We start from the raw sequence: 13,791 nt of genomic DNA, 5'->3' as shown, positions 1-13,791 counted from the left end.
ATCAGCTTTGCCGCGTGAGTGCGGCTCGGGGCGGCCGGAGGCTCCGCTCCCGGGCAGGGCCGCGGGGTGCTCCAGCCGCGGTCGGGCAGCACAAGCTCGGGGCCAGCGGAATATCGAGGTGCGGCTGCATACCCCGCAGAGATTGGGCAAATGGGACGACTGTCAGCGTAGGAGCACAGCATAATACTAGAATCCACCTCAGACGTATAAAATGCTTCCACTTTAAAGATTGATCTGTTTTTGAACCAGAGTAGGGGTAGCTCCACCGAAATGGAGCCTCTAAAAATTTCTCGACACTCGTGCCTGTTCCTCTCCACGGAAATCTTTAGTAAAAGGCGAAAGATTTATACGATCTGAAGAGAAACCAGAGTATGCTTCCGCTCTCCGCCCCGACATTGCCGCTGTCCGCTCCACTCCGCCTCAATCAGGGTGACACACGGCCGCCTCCTGCGCCGCTCCCGGCTCCGCATCCCCGGCCCAGCCCCGGAGGGGCACGCACCGGAGAGCCCCCACAGCCCGGGGCAGCGCCGGACACCGGCGGGCCCGGACAGCGGCGGGCCGCGGGGCACTCTGGGTATGCAAATCAGGCCGGTTCCGGGGCGGGGCCGGCGAGTCCCCGTCGCGGTGTGAGCCCCCCGCCGACTGACCCGCCCCGCGGAGGGACAGAAGGGAGAAACTCATGGCTTGAGACTAAGGAGTTTAATCATTAAAGCAAAGTAATATTAAATTTAAAATTGTAAGGAAAATAAAATCACAGGATGGTGTAGGTTGGGCGGGACCTTAGAGATCATCTGGTTCCCATCCCTGTGCCATGAGTAGGCGCACCTCCTACTAGACCAGATCGCTCAGAGCTCAGAGAGTATCCAACCTGATCTTGAGCACTTCCTGGGGTAGGGCAGCCACAACTTCCCTGAGCAACCTGTTCCAGTGCCTCACTACCCTCACAGTAAAGAATTCTTTTCTAATACTCAACCTAAATCTCTCCTCTTTTAAAGTGTTCTCTCTTGCCCTATCACTACATGCCTTTGTAAAAAGTCATTCTCTTTTTTTTTATAGGCCCCTTTTAAGTATTGGAAGGTCTCCATAAGATCTCTCCAAAACTTTTTCTCTTCCAGGCTCAACAACCCCAGGTGTCTCAGCCTGCCTTCACAGGAGAGGGGTTCCAGCCCTCGGATCATTTTCATAGCCTCCTCTGGATCTGCTCCAACACATCCATATCTTTCCTGTATTGGGGACCAGAGAGCTGGATTCAGCAGTAAAGGGCAGAATTGCCTCCTCTGACCTGCTGCCCAGGATGCAGTTGGCTTTCTGGGCTGTGACTGCTCACTCCTGGTTCACATCCAGCTTTTCACCCATAGGAACCCCACTTCTTTCTCATCAGACCTAGTCTCAGTGAGTTTGTTTTGAACTGTGTTCTCCAGTTCTTGTGTCTGGCATTGTCCAGACCCAGAGGGCACTTGGACTTGTCGAACTTCATAAGGTTCATGTGGGCCCAGGTTTGTGCAGGTCCCCCTAGATGGCACCCTGTCCTTCAGGTGTGTCACCCACACCGCTCAGCCTGCAAACTGGCTGCGGGTGCACTCACTCCCACTGCCTCTGTCATTGATAAAGACATGAAAAGCCCCAGCCAGCCCCAAGACACAGCCCTGAGGGACAGCGTTTGCCACCTGTCTCCACCCGGGTGTAACGTCAATGCTCACAGCACCCGGAGCACACCCATCCAACTAATTCCTATAACCTGTGTCCGTGCAATCAGGACACAGAGCGTGGGGGAAGATTCACTTGACCCTTTTGTTAGTACGTGCACTAGGGGTCGGATCACAACTATCCCTCGCCGCTTCCACCGCCCACGTGTATTGTTTAGGATTTCTTTCCGATAGGAATAATAGTCAATTCGTCTGTTATTAACCAGAGTAGGGGTAGCTCCACCGAAATGGAGCCTCAAAAAATTCCTCGACACTCGTGCCTGTTCCTCTCCACGGAAATCTTTAGTAAAAGGCGAAAGATTTATACGATCTGAAGAGAAACCAGAGTATACCATGAGTACCCCTCGCGCACACACCGTCCCTCGGCTGTCCCTCTCCAGGACACGGCGACCTGCGGGCGCTCTGCCCGGCTCTGCCGCCGCCCCGGTCTGTTCCCGTGGCACAGACACGGACCCAGCCCGCGCCCGGACGCAGCGGTACCGGGGGCAGCGGCGGAAAACGCGACCGGGGCCGCCCCGCCGGCGCGCGATGCATCCTGGGTAAGAAAATAAATCTGAATACTAATACGGGATATGCTAATGAACCCCGTTCTGCACACCGGGCATGCAAATTCTTCAGAATAGGAATTTGCATATGCTAATGACGCTAACACGACCCGCAGCCCGCGTACGCAAAGGCTGTTGCACTCGCTCAGCCCCGCCGCGGGACGCCGGGCCCTGGGCCCTTCCTGGAGGCGTTCGCACGGTGACCCGCCGCACAGGAAGGACGGGCCTGCGGCGGACAGAGCCCTGACAATGCCCGCTCCGTGCCGGGTCCGCGGGCAGAGCCGGCCCCGCGAGCTGCCGCCATTGTCCGCCGGCTCCCCCCGGCGCCGCCGCGTCTCCAGGCAACGGCGCGCGCCTCGCTCTGGCTGCCCGGTGACGTCACCGCATCGCGAGAGCTCGTCCCGCCAAGCCGCCCCGCGAGCTTCCGCCCCGCCTCTTTGCGCCGGTGCCGCACCATGGGTGAGTGAAGGGGCCCGGGGCCTGCCGACATCCGCCGCCATCCGCCCGCTGCGCCACCGCATCCGCCCCGGTCCCCCACCGGGTGGCACGCGGGGGCTACCGCGGGCCTGCACCGTCCGCCATCGGGGGCGCCTGCGGTAGTGCCGAGCTGCTGGCGGGGGGAGGGTGAGCGGGCCCAACATGGCGGCTGGTGGATGATGAGGGTGGGTGGCCTCGTCTCGCTGCGCCCTAATTTCCTGCAGATCCTGAGCGCTGGTCTCGCTCCCGGTGTCTGCTGCAGATGAGCAGATGCGGGTGAGGTGGAACAGCGTTCAGCGGAGCCATGGGGGTTGCGGGGTGGCGTTGTGGAGCACTGCGCAAGTTGGCAGCTTGGGCCCTTGCGGGAGCTGGCGTGTTCTGCAGAGATGGTCCCCGTTGGGGACCCAGCAGGCTGAGTTGATCCGGGGTGTCTCTCGTAGGGGCTCAGCGGACAGGTGGGATGGGGGTCCCTTCCAATAGCGGACCTACCGCATCCTGCCAATAGCGTAGGATGATTGCTGTAGTGTGCCTGTCAGATCGGCATCGGGCGCTTCCCAGAGAGTGCCCAGCACGCGAGGTACGTTGGGAGGCAGCTTCCCAAAGAGAGCACGGAAGAGGGGGTCTGTCTGTGCAGCTCTGCTGGGAGGGATGTGCTCGGGGCAGGTCTGAGTATCAATGATGAAGCTTCTCTAACTGCTGCATAAGGCTGAGTGCACTGTGCGGATACCAACCTTGGAGAGCTGAGGACTCAGAGCCGCGCCCTGCTGCTGCAGCCGGCTGGGCTCGTGGCACCGTCTGACCACACTGCTCTCCATTCAGGTATCTCCCGGGACAACTGGCATAAGCGTCGCAAGACTGGGGGCAAGAGGAAGCCCTACCATAAGAAGAGGAAGTATGAGTTGGGGCGACCTCCCGCCAACACTAAGGTGAGCGTTTTCCAACTCGAGTTGCTGCTTCTGTGCTGTCAGAGGTTTAAATTCCTGCTGTTCAGTGTGGACTTGAATATCTGATCCTGCTTCTCTAAAAGGTGGTATTTGCCCCTCTGCCGATGAAAGCAGAGGTACATTTTTGCAATAAGAGGCAATTGGAGTGATGAAACTTTCACCTTAGGTAGATGCAACAGGCCGTTCTGGTCATTTCCTGTATCTGCCGATGCTGGGGTTTGTCATAGTTACACTGACCACATTGCCCTCGGGGCTGGGGCTGTGCTGGGCTCCTGTGGGGGCCGTGCAACGTTCCAGCCCGGTGTCTGCTTCTGGCTGCAGATTGGCCCACGCCGGATTCACACCGTCAGGGTTCGAGGGGGAAATAAGAAGTACCGAGCCCTTCGCTTGGACGTCGGCAACTTCTCCTGGGGGTCAGAGTGTAAGTATGTGCTGAGCCTGCGGCGTGGAAGGGAAACCTCTGCTGGTCTGCTCTGCTGCAGAGTGGAAGGATGCAAGCATGGATTTGTGGGCTTGCACGGAGCATCCTGGAGCTGGCAGCTGAAGCAGCATGCATGGTGATGATGATAACTTTGACCTTACGTGGCCTTAGGGGACTTGGATTTCCACTAAGTTCACAGTGATAGGAGTGTCATAGTTACACTGAGTGACATGCTTACCTTAACTTCTTATGGGAAAGGGGGACTAAAAAGGGGCTGAAGTCCTATATATGAGTAGTTCTTCAGAAACATGAGTTTCGTTGTCAGTGAATATGGTTACTAAAAGTTAAGTGAGGATGAGCAGCAGAGAAAGGTGCTGAGGATGCTTGTGAGAAGGCCTGACCCTAGGACTGTGGTACATTAGCATGTGCAATTTCATATTTCTGCTTTGCTAAGCAAAAGTGGGAAGCCCAAAAGCAGGAGGGGGATTCTGTCATATTTCCCCTGAGCAAGGTTGGTTTTGTTTGGTTTACAAGCTGACAACAGTATCACTTGAGCCTGGGCCCAGTCAGTGTTGAGTGCTGAGAAGGGTGGTGAAACAGCAGTGAGGAAGGTGGTGGGTTAGTGACCTGCATGGTGTGAGGGGACAGGACGTGCTTTCAGCTATCTCAGAGCATTGTCTGTGCAGTGAAAAGTGCCACTACAGTCAGCATGGCACATGTGAAGAGGCTGAGTGTACCTTGCAACATGGACAAGGTATGTGAGTGAAGGAAGAAAACCCACCTTGTGCATGATCTGTGTATGTGGAGGGCTGTTTTCAGGGCAGGTGACTGCTGAACAGCCAAATCTAGTAGCTAAGACTGCTTCAGGTGGGTCTCACAAGGGTGGGAACACTAGCTTCCCTTCTCAGTTTACTCACAGACCCTCATCCTGTAGAAATGGTTTCTGAACTGTGTTGCAGGGCAGTCCCACTCAGTATGGCTCAGGTCAGTAGTTGTAGCAAGTGCATGCAGCGTTGAGCCCTGTGTGCAGGGTTAGTTGGCATCTGCTGATCTTGCTAGTCTGGAAAGTTATTTTCTAGGATTGCTTAGATACTTTAGAGATGAGTTCCAGCAAGGCTACTGATCCTAATTTTTGCTGTAGGAGGGATTTCATTTCCAGGTGTAGATTTCTGTCCTAACTACAGAAAGTTTGACTGATGAAAGATAGATGCATCTTCTTGTTAAATTTAATTCAGTATTGGGCAGGCTGGATGATACGGGTGGGGGTGTGAGTGCAAAGTTATTTCAAGGGTTTGTGTGAGATGCTGTGAGTGCATACTCAGCTGTCTGATCCCTGTAGGTCTGAACTCATGCTCTTCTCTTGAAAGGCTGCACTCGCAAGACCAGAATTATTGATGTTGTGTACAACGCTTCCAACAACGAGCTGGTGCGGACCAAGACCCTGGTGAAGAACTGCATCGTGCTCATCGACAGCACCCCGTACCGGCAGTGGTACGAGGCCCACTATGCCCTGCCCCTCGGGCGCAAGAAGGGCGCCAAACTGGTACGCTGGGCTGCTCCTTTGGCTCCTGGCACTGCACGCTGCCCTGCCACGCGGTCACCCATCCTGAACAGACAGTGCCTGCCAGAATAGGGTTGGGTACCCAGCAGTGCTTATCCGAGTTGTGTTCCCATAGATTCCCAGGATAAGTCTGGCTCTCTTAATGGAGCGCTCAGTAGCAGGAGCTCTCCTGGAAGCATTACGCCCAGTTGTGCACAAGGACCTGCCTGTCCAGATCTTTGTCTTCTAATGATGATACCTTTGTCCAGTTCTGCTACTGAAGGGAGAGCGATGACAATTTAGGATGCTGAGGAAGACTTTGTAGGTTGTGTTCTTGTGCTGGGCAGTGATTGCTTTGGTGAGAAGCTCGGGAATTGCTCATGGAACTTCAGCATGTTTTTAACTGTCTTGAAACTACACTGAGCCGTTAATCTAAGAATCAAACCCTGGACTGCTAGAAGGTATTTAAAACCCCACATGTAGCATTCAGATTCATCCTTGCATTTAAAAGCAAAGTAGTTCTTGTTGAAGTGCTGTGTAGTGCAGAAGCAGGGGGAGAGCTCGTCTGCCTGGACTTGCACCACACCCAAGAGCTTTCATTATTTCTGCAGAGGGAAAGAGTATTCCCTGCTTTTTGTAGGAGGAGTGGTTCACCAGGGAAACCTTTGGAGTTTCATTGATTTGAAGACAGCCTTCCCTAGGGCAATGTGCTCAGTTGTCAGCAGTGACTCTGGTTAGCAGTGTTGCATTTCTTGGTCTCAATAGTGAAATGCAGCACCTGGTTCTGTGAGATCAAAGTATTTGTACCTCAGCCAGGTATGACTTTGAATACAGCACAGTGTTGAGAATATAAGGGCTTCCTTCATGGTAGTGGAAAACACCTGTGTTAGTGGAAGGTGACCATTTGTTAAACATTTTTTTTTTTGCTTTTGGTCTTGGGTTTAGACTCCTGAAGAGGAGGAAATACTGAACAAGAAGCGTTCAAAGAAGATCCAGAAAAAATATGATGAGCGAAAGAAGAATGCCAAGATAGCAAGTATTCTTGAGGAGCAGTTCCAGCAAGGAAAGCTACTTGGTGAGTCCCTGGCAGCATTAATGTAACTTGTTCTTTTATCTTCTCCAGAGATACCCCACTTCTGGCAGGATGGGGAAGTCTGGCTAGCCAGGCTGCTGCAGTTGATTATTCTGGTTGGGGCTTTGAGAAAGAAAGGGGCTCAAGACTAGCAAAATGAGCAAGCGTGTGTCAGAAAAATGTGCCGCAGGCATCTAAGAGCTTTGATGTTTCAAGCTCTGGGAAACAGTTGAGTGTTCTGAAGTCTTCTGGTGATGAGACCTTTGTCCAGTTCTGCTACTGAACCCGAGCGATGACAGTTTGGAGATCTGAGGAGGACTTCATTAGGGACTGCAGCAGCGCAGCGTCCAGAGCACGCTGCCTCAGGCAGAGGCACCCGGCCTGGTGACTCGGTTGCTGATGAGCTGCTGCTCCGTGCCGCTGCAGAGAGGCTGCGTGCAGCGTGTGTGCACTGGGGTGGGGAATTGCCAGACTTTAACTGGATGACTTCTCCTTGCAGCCTGCATTGCCTCCAGACCTGGACAGTGTGGCCGAGCAGATGGCTACGTGTTGGAAGGCAAGGAATTAGAGTTCTACTTGAGGAAGATCAAGGCCAGAAAAGGCAAATGAATAAAAACTATTGTAGTAAGAGAACGAATAAACCAAGAGTCTTCTACCCTAACAGGTTGTGTGCTCATTTGTGTGTGCAGTGCGGAGAGGGCTTCTGTAGCTCCACCTGCTTTGTAAAACATGAAGGAAGATGGAACTCTAGGAATCCCTGAGCCCTTTAACGTCTTCAGGCAAAACTTGACCCTGCATGTGCTCAACTAAAACATCTCCGTGGGTTCTAAGTGACTTGCAGGACCAAGTGTGTGTGAAAAGAGCTGTCAGATTTGGCAGAAGTGGGGAATGCCCAATATTGGAAATCTGTGAGCAGGAGGTAGATGCAAGTATGCACCCCCATAAAAAGTTCCGGGTTCCTGGGAGCTCCTGAGATCTGGGCACGCTTCCCCCCTGTGTGCTGTGTTAGGTCAGCATGTGCTGCAGTTGGGGTGTTGAACAGGTCAGTGGGGAAATGGGCTAAGTCTGGCTGAAAGCTTGGCTATTACACCTTCAGCCTCTGCAGCTGGTAACTCGTGCCTCTGCCTTCCACATCACGCGAGCTCCCATCCCCTGGTTGGGCCAGCAGCCCCTTTAGGTGTTTCCTGCCTGGCTGTACAATTCCCTGCAGGATCCAGTATCTTTAAACCAAACTAGGTGGCACTGCTCAGTGACCAGCTGGTCTTTCCCTGACCTCCTTGGTCTCATTCCAGTGCAAGATCAATTCCTTCTAGCAGAAGGGCCAGGCTCACATCATGGTCTGTCCCTTTCGAAAGCTGGATACAAACTCCAGCTTTGCACCGTCACTTGAGGTGGAATTGGAAAAAGCTGTGGTGAACAAAAGCTTTTCTGGGTGTTTTGGTGATCTCTTTCCTGGAGGCTCCTGTCCTTAAATCTCTGAAAATAGTTGCTCTTTGTGCAGGTATTGGGGGAAGTCAGGAGCCCATCTGAGGGCTGATCCTGTGCCATGGGGCAGGCCAGGCTCACACGCCTTGTGCCTGTCAGGTGAACACACTGCACACTTAATCCCATTTGTGTATTTTCACAAAAGCCTCATTTATCCATTGCATCACTGCTGCAAATCAGGCTTCCTGCAGCCCCAGCATCACGATTATTAGCTCTGGACTGAAGGGAGGTGGTCCATGATCATCTTGCCCCAAGGACAGTTGTGGTGAGACCTAAGTCTCATGCTTCAAAAATGCAACTCTGTCCCACCAAATAATTTTGTGGGAAGGAGTTTAAGGTTTTTTCCTGTGATGGTGTGCCATGTTTGCCGAGTGTAACAGCAGGAGGTGCCCTGGGGAGTTGAAGTGGGTTCGTGCTGTGCTGCTGGCAGGGAGGTGGGTGTTGCAGATCGGGGCCTGTTCTGATGACTGTGGCAGCAGGTTGTGCCGTGGGTGTGCACTGGCCGTCTCTCACAGACTGGGGCAGTGCTCGTGGGCACTGTGAGCAGAGCTGAGCCCAGCTGGGTGCTACTCAGTCCAGGAGTCCCTGGCAGTGGGACCTGGGCTGGGTGGGATGTTTTCACAAGCACATTCCTTCTCCATAGTGATCCGGTGTAAACTTTCCTGCTCTCCAGCAACGCCTGCTTTCCAGAGAGGTGGAGTGGAGGCGATAAGCGCACTTGGCAGGGATGTGTCACGGCTGCTTCCTCTGAGTGCGTTTGTTTCTTCTCTCCCGTCATCCTCCGTAGAGTGCCAACAGCATTCAGCGTGTTTCTGGGGAACTTTGTACAGGTGGAGAAACTCAGACTTTTAGGAGCAAAGGCCAGCTTGGTGTCAGAGCAGGATTATGGCTCATCAATGTCTGCTGTTTACTACTCAAGAGAAACACAGCTGCCAAGGGCAACTGCCCATGGGAACAAAAGTGGCACCCAGAGCTGCCCTGGAGGTGTGACATGGGAACAGAGCGGTGGCAGCTGGCCAGGGTGTGTGGCACTTCACTCCCAAAGTGATGCAGGCTGTGGAATGCACGCCCTAGGGATGGCACAGGGATTTACCTGCCTGGGATTGGGCAAACCTGCTATGTGCTGAGCCAGGAAGTGATGGGCAGGGGCTGAGCACAGCTTTAGCCTGGCTAGACTTCAGAACTACAAAAGCCTAGGCTGAGGACCTTGCCCACTTCTGACAGGTGGAGGGTCTGAATTTAAAGAGAGTTGCTTTCATAGGATGATCAGCTGCAGCATAAGCCAGGTGAAGTCACTTGTTTTGTGTCCTGCTCTTTGGTGTTGAGTGGCTCTCTCAGCTCCACACAGTATTAAGTTTGGGGTATTTTCACAGGACAGGATCCAACCCAGGAAATGACCTTGTGGTTACACTTCAATAGGTCCAGCAGTGACCTGGAAGGCAGTGGAGGAGAAGCAGGGCTGGCTTGTTGAGGGAATTCAGGAGCTTTAAAGGAAGGGGGACTTGCAGGAAAGGGAACTTCAACTAATTTTCTTAGGGAAAACGTGTCTGAGTGTTCCAGGGCTGTCACAGACAAAGGACAGGGAGCCCTGGGTTTGGTCACACGTCCCTGCCATCTGTCAGAGATTGAGATTTGGGCAGGGGCTGCAGGTACCAGAGCAAGGGCTGGACAAGACCCAGTGGGGTGATTTGGGTCACTCCCTTTGCATCAGCTGTGGCATCTGAATTTGGGCTTCATGAGAAAGAGGGAAAGGACAGGATGTTTAATCATTCCCAGCAGCCCTGGGAATGGGACCCCAGGGTACATGAGCAGAGGGGACACCCATGGAAGGGCTGTGGACATTTCTGGAGCACAGGTGAAAAGTGCAGCTGTTGTTAGCCCTAGTCAAAATCTGCAGCCTTGGAATGGGCTGCAGCTCCTGAAGACAGCTGCCAACCTCGCCTGTCCTGCTGTAGCCCTGTGGCAGCTTCTGGTCCCTCTGCCCCTGTGGGGATGTGGGGGTGGCATGAGCCAGGGTGTGCTGTAGTACTTGGCAGAGAGTGATGGAGGAATATTAAAGGCTGGGATACTTTCCCAGGGCCCAGGAGGGAGCAGGGAAAGAAGTCCAGATGGATATAAAACAGGGGGAAACATCCATGAGTGGCAGGAGACATAAAGGGAAATCATCCCGTCCTTGTCCCCGGGCCATGTGGGGCTGGGACTGAGCAGTTCCACCATGGGCTGCTGGAAGCCCCACAGCACTCTGCAGGAAACACCACTTCCTTTGCCGGCCGGAGCACCGCGTCCTGCCCTGCCCAGCTCCCTCCCTTCCTGCCTGGGCACCAGGCCCAGCACAGCTCCAGAGCAGACAGGGTGGCCCATGCAGCTTCCAGCCTGGACAATGTCCCCCTGGGCAGGAGGAGCAGGGCTCAAGGGTGTCCCCCCCATCTGCAGAAAAGGGTTGGAGACTTGCCGGGGTGCCTGTATTGGGCAGTGATTTACAGCACCCCCAGCCTTTGCCCTGTTCCCAGGAGCCCCACAAATTCTTGCTTGCTTCAGGATCTGTGGCATTTACAGCAGGCTGACACCTTCCCCACCCCTGTTGTAAATCCTGATACAAGGCAAGCACTCTGCTGGCATTTAGGCAGTGCCCAGCTCTGCTCTGCCAGAGTGACAAGGAGGCTCCAGGGATGCTGGGCGAGACCCTCACTGGGCCATCACCCAGGGCAGGGGAGGGTCGATGGGGTAGGAGTGAAGTCCACCATCCCTGCACTCCCCACATCACACATGTTGGCTCCCCACTACCCCAAAGCACAAAGGGATGGAGCCACACTGCCAAGAGTAAAATGATATATTTCTTTCTGAGAGCTGGATCCTACAGGGCTGTCTGCAAGGGGCCCCCTCTGATGCCGCCCTGTTTGTGTGTGCACTTCACCCACCTGCTCCCACAAGCGTGCACACGCCATGAAGCAGCACACATGCATTGACTATTTCATGTCCCTGTGGGGTGGGCAGCAGGCAGAGCCGCCACAGGCTTCCCCTGACAGGCCCAGGGCACAAATGCGACACTCCCTGCAGACCACACAGGCAGGGCCAGCCCTGCTTCATGTCTCCAGACCGTGTTCCCTGCAGGTTGGAGAGCAGCAGGTCTGTGCCAGATACCATCTGGCTCCAACGAGAGAGGAAGCTCTGGTCAGTGTGTCTGCCACTCACAGCATCATCACTTGATCCCCAACACCGGCCCCCACCTTCCCTCCACGTCCTTCCTCAGGCACCACCAGCCTGTGGTAGGGTCCCCAGAGCCTGAAGCACCCTTGCAGCCTTGCCCAGCTGCAGCACATGGCAAGCGAGGGCTTCACACAGTAGCACAGGGGAAGGGGTGGGTATTTGTGGGTGCAGCTTTGCAAACGGACACTGTCAGCCACGGCAGGACAATTCATGCCTCTCCTGCTGTGGTGGCTTTCACTGCTGCCCAGCCCCTGCCATCCTGCTGTGTCTGCACAGCCCAAGTCCTGGCATCAGTGCAGGTCAATGGTCTCATACTCCAGGTTGTCTGAGTCGTCCAGCTCGATACCAGGTACCAGGTTGTAATAGCTGGTTGTCTGACTCATGTAGATCTTCTCCCGGTCAGCAGAGTCCTTCAGGACTTCACTCACGCTGACAGTGTCCACCTCTGGCTCACTGCCCAGCTCCTCTGCCCTTGGTGCTGGGGTCCCCAGCTGTCCTTCATGGGATGGCACCTGGGAACTGCTGGGGGATCCCACCTGGATCTCCACCTCCTCATAGAGGTCTCTGCTACTCTCCAGTGGATCCACAAAGGGCTGGAGCATGACCTGTTTCCCCAGCAGCACTTTCTTCTCAGTCTTGGAGGGAGCAGCAGGCAGCTCGTACGGGATGTAGTGGTGGGGCTCTGCGGACACTGGCGCGTTGCTCCTCTCTGCCACGGCCCGCTGGCTCTGGGACCTGCTGTGGAGGCTGTAGTTGGTCTTTTTCTTCTGCCGGCAGAAGCACCAAGTGACGCTGGTGAGGATGAGGAGAGGGGGCAGGCAGATGAAGAGGGCGGTGAGGCCGTGCGAGCGGCACAGCTCATCCCGGGGGATGCTCTGAAGACCCACTCCGTGGTAGTGCTCTGGTGTGTGGCAGATTACCTCAGCAGCCTGGCTGGACCAACCCTCCAAGTTGGTTAGCAAAGCACAGCTGCAGTCCCAGCTGTTGTTGGAGAGCTGAAGTTGGAGCAGAGATGGCTTCAGGAGGCTTGCAGGAAGAAAGGTGAGGGCATTGAAGCCCAGGTAGACCTCCTGGACCTGCGAAGATGCTTTCAGGAAGAACCTGGGTAGCTCCTGAAGCTGATTGCTGTCCAGATAAAGAACCCTCAAATTAGGGGCATTTTCTAGAAAGCTTCCAGGGAGACTTTCCAGCAGGTTGTGGCTTAAGTGTAGGATTTCCAAGGCAGGAGGGGCTCCCTGTGCGTTGCTGATGGCCGTGATGCCGCAGTGGGAGAGGTAGAGCTCCCGCAGCCCCTGCACCCCCACCAGTGCTCCCCAGTCTAGGTGGGTGATGTTGGAGCTGGTGAAGTTGAGGCAGCAGCTCTCAGGGAGCGGAGCCTCCCGGAAAGCCTGGTAGTCCATGGGCTCCGAGCAGTTGCAGATAGGCGGTGCTGGGTCGAGGGCAAGGCCGGCAGCGAGCAGGAGGCTGCCCCAGAGGGACAGAGTGCCCAGCCCGGCGCCTGCGGGGACAGCAGAGGGGACGGTGACTCCCTGTGCCACCTGCCCTCCCGCTCCCTCTCTCCAGCCTTCCCGGCGGGGGAAAGTGAGCCCCGCTTCTCCTCCCCTCCACGAACGACCCGCTCTCCGCAGGTCCTGCCGGGGCCGTCCTCCAGTGCCACCGTCCCCCGCCCGCCCGGGGCTGCCTCTCCCGCGACGTCCCGCTGCTCCGGCCGGGTGCCCGCGGGCAGCGAGCGACCCCCGGAGCGACGGCCGCGCCCCCCGTGCCCTGCCCGGCCTCACCTGCCGCCGCTCGCCCCATCCTCCGGGGCCGCTCCGCGTCCCGCCGCGCTCCCACCGGGCGCGGCCGCCGGCTCCGCCTCGCCGCGGGGCGGCCCCGCCACATCCCGGCCCCGCCGCCGTCCGGCCCGGCCCATGGTCGCCCTTCAGCCCCCCTGTGCCCTGACCCCTCGCAGGGGTCCCGCCAGCCGTGGGCCCTCCAGCCTCCCTGTGCAGCGGTACCCCCAAATCGCGCTTGACCCAGCTCCCCTGCAGTCAAAGAACCCGGGGTCCTCCCTTATTCTGCCCCTCCTTCATAAGCCATAGTACCCGTTCCTTCATCATCCTTCCCCTCTCCATTCCCCAGAAAGAATGTCCCGTCCCAGCCTCTCCCTCTCCACCCACTCTGCCCCGCCAGAATCCATGTGTCCCTCCAGCCCTGTCCATACTCCGTCATCAGCCCCCCAGGCTCCTGGAGAAGGGCTGAGCTGGGCTCTGCTGAGTTTGTCTCTCCTGGAGAAGGGCTGAGCTGGGCTCTGCTGAGTTTGTCTCTCTCCTGGGATGGGCAGAGGGCTCTGTCCTTCTGGGTGCAACTGCCAGCTCCACTGGGGAAAGGATGCAGAGTGCACATTCTTGTCGG

The 13,791-nt window shown here is 55.9% G+C and overlaps 2 protein-coding genes and 7 non-coding genes across 9 annotated transcripts; 6 read left to right on the top strand and 3 right to left on the bottom strand.

Moving 5' to 3' along the window:
* Positions 1 to 258: 258 nt before the first annotated feature.
* On the bottom strand, positions 259 to 373 carry LOC119704267. The gene has a single exon (XR_005257896.1). It is a non-coding gene; the product is annotated as a U5 spliceosomal RNA (small nuclear RNA).
* A 1,548-nt stretch (positions 374 to 1,921) lies between these two features.
* Positions 1,922 to 2,036, bottom strand: LOC119704278. The gene has a single exon (XR_005257910.1). It is a non-coding gene; the product is annotated as a U5 spliceosomal RNA (small nuclear RNA).
* Positions 2,037 to 2,657: 621 nt separating this feature from the next.
* Positions 2,658 to 7,368, top strand: RPS8 (ribosomal protein S8). The gene is made up of 6 exons (XM_038144316.1): positions 2,658 to 2,710; positions 3,548 to 3,654; positions 3,994 to 4,093; positions 5,461 to 5,636; positions 6,579 to 6,708; positions 7,205 to 7,368. Exons 1-6 carry the CDS (start codon positions 2,707 to 2,709, stop codon positions 7,312 to 7,314), a joined length of 627 nt encoding a protein of 208 aa, XP_038000244.1. The 5' UTR covers positions 2,658 to 2,706; the 3' UTR covers positions 7,315 to 7,368.
* On the top strand, positions 3,395 to 3,479 carry LOC119704271. Its single transcript, XR_005257901.1, has one exon. It is a non-coding gene; the product is annotated as a small nucleolar RNA SNORD55/SNORD39 (small nucleolar RNA).
* Positions 3,811 to 3,914, top strand: LOC119704274. The gene has a single exon (XR_005257905.1). It is a non-coding gene; the product is annotated as a small nucleolar RNA SNORD46 (small nucleolar RNA).
* Positions 5,877 to 5,949, top strand: LOC119704272. Its single transcript, XR_005257902.1, has one exon. It is a non-coding gene; the product is annotated as a small nucleolar RNA SNORD38 (small nucleolar RNA).
* Positions 6,951 to 7,022, top strand: LOC119704273. Its single transcript, XR_005257904.1, has one exon. It is a non-coding gene; the product is annotated as a small nucleolar RNA SNORD38 (small nucleolar RNA).
* Positions 7,369 to 7,942: 574 nt separating the features above from the next.
* LOC119704282 lies at positions 7,943 to 8,072 on the top strand. The gene has a single exon (XR_005257914.1). It is a non-coding gene; the product is annotated as a small nucleolar RNA SNORA35 (small nucleolar RNA).
* A 2,930-nt stretch (positions 8,073 to 11,002) lies between these two features.
* LOC119703865 lies at positions 11,003 to 13,233 on the bottom strand. The gene is made up of 2 exons (XM_038144314.1): positions 13,176 to 13,233; positions 11,003 to 12,895 (listed from the first exon to the last, which is right to left on the bottom strand). Exons 1-2 carry the CDS (start codon positions 13,192 to 13,194, stop codon positions 11,688 to 11,690), a joined length of 1,227 nt encoding a protein of 408 aa, XP_038000242.1. The 5' UTR covers positions 13,195 to 13,233; the 3' UTR covers positions 11,003 to 11,687.
* Between the last annotated feature and the right edge of the window lie 558 nt (positions 13,234 to 13,791).

Source organism: Motacilla alba, chromosome 8, assembly GCF_015832195.1.
Source record: "Motacilla alba alba isolate MOTALB_02 chromosome 8, Motacilla_alba_V1.0_pri, whole genome shotgun sequence".
Classification (NCBI taxonomy): Eukaryota; Metazoa; Chordata; class Aves; order Passeriformes; family Motacillidae; genus Motacilla; species Motacilla alba.
Note: the sequence above shows the minus strand (reverse complement) of the source record. Positions and strands in the feature narration are given on the sequence as shown.

Excerpts from the sequence above, each read along its gene's own strand:
- RPS8 (XM_038144316.1), top strand. Across the intron at positions 5,637-6,578 it reads GCAAGAAGGGCGCCAAACTG|ACTCCTGAAGAGGAGGAAAT; the intron begins GTACGCTGGGCT and ends TCTTGGGTTTAG. Across the intron at positions 6,709-7,204 it reads CCAGCAAGGAAAGCTACTTG|CCTGCATTGCCTCCAGACCT; the intron begins GTGAGTCCCTGG and ends TTCTCCTTGCAG.